Genomic DNA, 6,558 nt, shown 5'->3' on the forward strand with positions numbered 1-6,558 from the left:
TTGTAGTATTTTAGATCACTCTCTAAACCGCTTTCCCTAAAATGTTTAATCCTTTAAAGCTACCATCCTTAAGTTGATTTGATTTTTGTGCTCGCTGGTCTTCTGTCAGGCCAGAACTAGCACACTATCAGACAGCAGTAATGTAGGTAGCATCTATTGGTGATATGTGAGTTAAGAATGTAATTGTACTTGAGTGTATCGTTGATATATTTGGCTGCGACAGCTAAGTGGATCAATGTGACTAATCAACTATAGAAATAATCAGCTACTACTAATGCCTACTAGTATAATATCCATATAATTCTCAGCAGCCCTTGTTGATCAGTGGGTCAGTCAGTTGGTAAAAGGATGCTTTCTATGGATACCCCTTGTTTATTGTTTTTGTCTTTCAGGTATTAAACACAGTTGGATGGGGGGAATCGCACCATTCAATAAACCACACAGACTCATATAACCGAGGAGGAGGAGAGAGGAGACTAAAGACCACTGGAAGAACGAAGTCAAACACATCTGCTTTTACACAGGCGGGATAGGGAGGGGAGGGGGACTGTGACCTCTCCATGACCTTTTGGGGCAGAATCTATAATTTATTCAAACTTTGATCACACTTCTTCTTATAACTGTAACTTTCTGAAGCTGCTCCTACCATTCACCTACCTTTCACTTTGTCTGTGTCCAACTTCAAATTTCTTTTTGCCAACCCCAAAAGAGTCCCATCTGTTCGTCAAGTTGTTTGTATTGCCTCCATTCTCACGTCTCATTGCCAGATTTTTTATTAACTATTAAAATAACATTAATGATGCTAAATATATAAACTATATAGATCCAATGATTAAAATTTAGTGTGAATGAAGATAAACTATGAAGATTTAGTGTCAGACATGTTTTTCCTGTTATCTTTTCTACTCATGTTTTTTTGTTGTTTCGTTTTTTTTTGTTTTTTTTTTGTGTAACTTTACAAGGGCAGGGCTAAATGTAGTGGGAGGGACTAGCCAGGATCTCAGGGTCCAGTTATATCAGTACTCCTATTTCGTTCTTTGAGATTCATGTTTTAAACTTTTTTTTTTAACTTGTAAAATGTTTAATTTGTCATAGACCAGCCTGTAATTTTTCAACTAAACTCAAAACAGGTTAAATGATCTCATCTTGGTTCGTCTACACCAATGTTCAAGCCATGCAAAGTGTTTTGGTAACACTTTCTAACAACCATACTTTTAATACTTTTAATAGCCTAATTAAGCAGAACAAAGATAATTTGTAATGAACAAACAGTTAATTTAGAATGATTCAGGATTAGTAACTACACACAGTATGTATGTAATACAAAAAAATGGAAAAAATAGACTCCTAACACCTTAAGTAGGTACTATGCCTGAATCATTCTTAATAAACAATGTACTCATTATGAATTAAGTCTGTGTTTAAATAAGGCTAATTAGGCTGTAGTTATCATATAGTGTTACCAGTATTTCACATTAGTACTAAAACTATGACAGCTTTTACTATTTATACCATGGTCAGTGAGAATTCCAATGGCTAACTGCGGTGCGTAATGTACAAGTAGTCCAGCAATAGCCAAATCACCTTCTAGATCACTGCTCTGCGGCCGTCACCATGACACCACCATAGCAACAGATAAACAAATGCTCAACTGCTGGGAGTAGAGCGTAGGGACTAGCTTCATTTAAAATACTGAAATAACTAATAATATAATACTAATATTTTGACATTTACAGCCATAGAAGAGGCTTTTTATATTCACACTTGAGACATCAGTTTATAGCCATGATTACAGCGCATTAAACCACTTGGAGCCATGCGGTCTACAGTTTTATCGCACATCGCGAAGCAATTAAGTAATGCTTACTTTCTACCATAAGTGTTACACACAGGAGCTCAACTTAACAGGGGTTAACATTTATTTGTATGTTAACATGTTTTTCTAAACTTTTTTCTTTTCTTACATCATCTTGTGTCCTGACTTTTAACCGAAAAAATACTTGCGTTTTAAATCTATCTGTGTAAAAAAAAAAAAAAAGTTGCTCACTAAGAATACTGTGACAAAATATTTAGACAAACCAAATGCACACAAACTTTGCTGCCATAATGGTACTCAAGACGTTTTCAATATGTGGTGCGATAACTGTCCATCACACACACAAGTGTCTGGTACTCAAAAGATAAAATTTAAAGGGGGTAGAATATACTAGCTCCTTGCATGGTTGACTGTGACTGTGGTTCATGACAATACTTGCTTTTTTTTCCTAAAGGTTTTTAATCAAATTGCTGCAGAAACCTCTGCACAACAAACTGCTGCTTTATTTAACCCAGAAATCACTTTTCAAATTGGTATCATGCATTACATTTATCCTAAGCCAGGGTCGCAGAATATAAGACCCAAATATGTGCGAGTGTGGGACTACTGTGTGGATTGCATTAATGATATTATGTAAAATTTTGACCCAAGGTGACCCATTTATACAGGGTTAACAGAGATATTTGGTAGAGTAGGTCGCCAGAGTTTTATCCCGGCTGCTTTTCCCTCCATTTCTTATTATCCAAATACAATGAGTTCAAATTAGGATCCAACATAGTCACAGAGTCAAATGTATAATGTTCTTATGGAGAAAATAAAAACTTGCCAAATGTTTGAGATTCTCTATTAATGTGCTTGAATATGTTTAGAAAGTGACTGTGAACTGAATCCAGATTTGAAAAACAAAAATAGCAAATTTTGTCACTTTTTTTCCCATCCGAACTCTGTATCCTTCCAAACTCTGTATCCTTACTACATTTGTCAGCTCAAATCCAATAAGGACTAAACCAGGTCTAATCGTTTCTAAAACTACTACATTAATCTTTCAAGTCTGAGTGCCGATTGTAATATTATTGAAATACATTTTATTCCATATTACATCATAACTGTAATCTAGTGTATGTGTTGTGCAGCCATGGTTCATACAGGGTTTTAGTATTCTGCCACAAAATAGTGAAGCTAGAAAAAACAATTTAACACATTATGCATGAACTCAAACTCCAAAATAAAGGCTTGAACTTTCACTGCAGCATCACTTCACCGTCCCAGCTGTGTATGTGCTGTTTCAAAGTAGTATGTAACCCTCCTGCTATTTGTCTTAAGATTCAGTTCTCTTTTATAAGAATGAATGTTTTAATAATGATCTCTTGAGAGACAGATTACAGATTACAGTGAAAGAAATTATTTCACAGCTCTGCTAAAATAAAAAAAAAAAAACAGCCAGATCACCACAGTGTGTTCAAGTAATAATTCCAGGCCAGTGTTGTGTTAAAATTACCACTTCACTGGCCACACAATTTGAAATTTGGCTTTTGGGGCAAGAATTGGGTTTCATGTCAAAATAATGTGTAAATTGTTGTAAATTATTTTAATTGGTAGTATCAGTGTAAAACATGATACACCCAGAAAAATGTAGTTTTTGTATTAGGGCTGCACAGTATGTGGATAAAGGTGATATTTCAAAAACTTTAAATTAACTGTTCAATATTGTGAGAACAGTTTTGCAATTGTTTAGAGAATACTGGTTAGTTCAATTAATGTAAAAATAGAGTGTTAGTTACTAGCCAAGTGTGTCAAAAGACAAAAAACACAATCAAAACTGGGCTAATAGGCTCCATGCACAACAGCGCACAGGAACCTCACTGTAATCGTCACTGATTCTTGTCCAGTTTTATCTCTCTGGGGTTTTTGCCAAGTGACACTAAAAGATCGGGCAGTGAACAGAGAGCTGCGGGTGCATGTCACTAAGAACATGTTAAAAACTACACAAATAAAACAAATACTTCACTAGAGGACACTTCCGTGTTTAGAAAGGGATTTTTGCTTCTCAATGCTATTGCTAATTTTGAGTCATAATAAATATTTAAACAACACCACAAAGTGAAGTATTCTACATATAGAAAATAATTGGGGAGTCTTTATTTTTAATTAATTTGAATTTTAATAGGTTGTTTATTTTATGTTTTACGATTTTAATAAAAATGACTGTTTTGCGACACAGTGATCTCGTTAGAGGGCTGCTGTGCATAGAGCCTGTTACAGTTGAAGACAATAACATGACATCTTGAATTAATGCATTTTCATTTTAAAGGTGTATTATGTAACTTTCTGCTAAAGGTTTTATCACATTCTTGGCTCCATAAAGTTGTTATTGCACTGCCTGAATAATTCCACATTATGGCATTAAATTATACATTCAAGCACAAGTGTTTTTGTTTTTTTAAATTAAGAAATACCATGGAATAGCATGTGTTCTTACTGTGAGCAGGGTCACTTCTTTTCAGATCTGACTTGTAATTTGAAAAAACCTGCTTGCCTCCATGCAGCTAGATAAAGTTAATGCCGTACTGTGGAACATTCCAGTCAAAGAAGTTAAAGCTCCATGGAGACAAGAGAGGCTCTGTAAGTAAAACAATGTGATATCTGCAATATTCCTTTTCTTTCAATGTGGATCTTATAATCTAATCTTGTTCTAATGATCATTTTGAAACATATTGTGTGGCCCTATTTTGGAAGGATTTTTTAAATATTTTCTCAGAGCTCTTTTCGTTCTCAGTGTGGTACATAAATGTTTGTAGGTAATGGTCGCATCGTTAACAGCTGCCTCAGGATCTTTCCAACTTTGTGCGGAGGGGCATGGGATACACCAGCATTGTACATGTATATAAACTATACAAATAAGACAACTGTTCAAATATAGGAAGGATAGTGAAGATCAAAAAACTTCTGTATTTGTTTGAATTACTAAGGGCAAAATGGCAGATTCTCAAAAACCTGTTTAAGTTGTTACAGAAACCCTATGTTTAAATATTGCTAGTGATAATAGTAAATGATGAGCAATAATTCAATTCTGTAATCTCAACAAATAAAGATGTAAAAAATGTGCGTCGTTTTGTTTTTTGTATCTTCATTTTTATGATCTTGTGTTGCTTGTGACCCTCTGCTCTGCCTTTGTTTCAATCCCTTGGTATTTCATTTATGTCATCGCAAACACGTTTAACACACAAAGCCTGTATATTTAGGCTGAGTTCTTCTCTCAAATAGAAAACACTGTTCCACCTTGTGATGTCATGTGGTAAAACAGGAAGTGCTCCACTGTGTTTTCAAACTCCATACACCTTCAGTAGAATTACTTGGATAATTTCAGCCCTGGAATTACCAGTCCAAAGGTAAAGGGTAGGTGTTAACTTGAAAACTACTGCTTCATGACATCGCAAGGTGGAGCAGAGTATTTTGTGTTTTGGAGATATAGACAGATTAATAATAATTTTAAAAAAATACACAACTCCAGATATGTTTTTGAGAAGGCAACATTATAATTTGGCTTAAAACTCACAAGAGGCAATTTTGTGTAACATAGTACCTTTAAGAATGATACCCTCACCACTTCATCAAGTAGTTATTAAAGCGTTAGTGTCAGGGTATTGGTTACTAAGCCTGCACTGTCAAGTCTCTATTAAAGATACTAAAAATGCAGTTATTATAAGATGTTACTGAATGTTCCATGGTATGGCCAAATGCATTGTTAATGTGAGCGAAGCCACCTTTCCATAGATCTGCCCTGTTAGTTGCCATTGGCCTCTCCTGCATGCCTCCGAGGAGAAGTCCTAGTGAGATTACGAATATCTTTTTTCAGTGAAATCCTGGACTAGTTGTCCACTAGTCAGTGGTGAAGCGCCTGTGTCCCTCTCTGCCTCCTCTATCAAACATGGCTTGTATCTAGGGGTGGGGGGTGAGTGTGGGGGGATGGGTTTTTCCACAGCTGCTCTGGTCCCTCAGCTTTGAGTTCAGTGACAGACAGGGCCATCGCCAACATCGACAAAGAGACAGACTCAGACCAATCAGATCTGATTTTGTTGGATATAACTGGTGGGTTTGTTTACATGCACACAAAAAATAACCAGAGGGACCATGAGTAGACCAAAATCAGATCATTTTGCTGTTTACATTTTTCTTATAACTCAAGAAATCTGATCATAATTCGATTTTTAGTGTGCATGTCACCACACAGTGATTTTTAGAGTAACTGTTGTATTTGAATGACAAAGTACAATTTATATTAGCAAATGCTCTTTCGGTCCGTAACATCTGTCTTTGCCACATTAGTTTGCCTTTTTGCATTATTTTCCTTGTCCAACCTTGCACACGTAAACAATCAGAAAGAAATCAGATTACTACTTGTACTTTGTTACCTTCTGCCACTGGTTGTGAACGTAATACTGTAATACTGTACTTAAGTAGCATTTTAGGAATCTGTACTTTACTTATGTAAACTTTACTGTGGGCACTATTTCCTTTACTTCCCTACATTTGAGAGCAGGTATCTGTACTTTCAACTCCAGTAAAAAGTAAAAAGTACTTTTCATATGATTTGAGAAGTTATTTTTACCATGTTCGTGCTAAAATCCTGAATAAAGTTTCTGAGTTCAAGCCTTGGTTTTGAGCAAAAATAAATACACAAAATTCACTACATTTCATTTTTAACAAATTAACAACACTTGTGCAAAATACTTTTACTTTTT

General features: G+C 35.3%; 1 protein-coding gene across 1 annotated transcript in view; it reads left to right on the top strand.

Annotated features, from left to right (window-relative positions):
* Positions 1–4,911, top strand: part of ahcyl2b (adenosylhomocysteinase like 2b) — a 114,084-nt gene extending 109,173 nt beyond the window's left edge. The window contains exon 17 of the mRNA XM_033989271.2: positions 393–4,911. Within this exon, the coding sequence (XP_033845162.1) occupies positions 393–399 (7 nt within the window). The 3' untranslated portion in view covers positions 400–4,911. The remainder of the gene's footprint in view (positions 1–392) is intronic.
* The last annotated feature ends 1,647 nt before the right edge of the window (positions 4,912–6,558 follow it).

Source organism: Periophthalmus magnuspinnatus, chromosome 23, assembly GCF_009829125.3.
Source record: "Periophthalmus magnuspinnatus isolate fPerMag1 chromosome 23, fPerMag1.2.pri, whole genome shotgun sequence".
In the NCBI taxonomy this organism is placed as follows: Eukaryota; Metazoa; Chordata; class Actinopteri; order Gobiiformes; family Gobiidae; genus Periophthalmus; species Periophthalmus magnuspinnatus.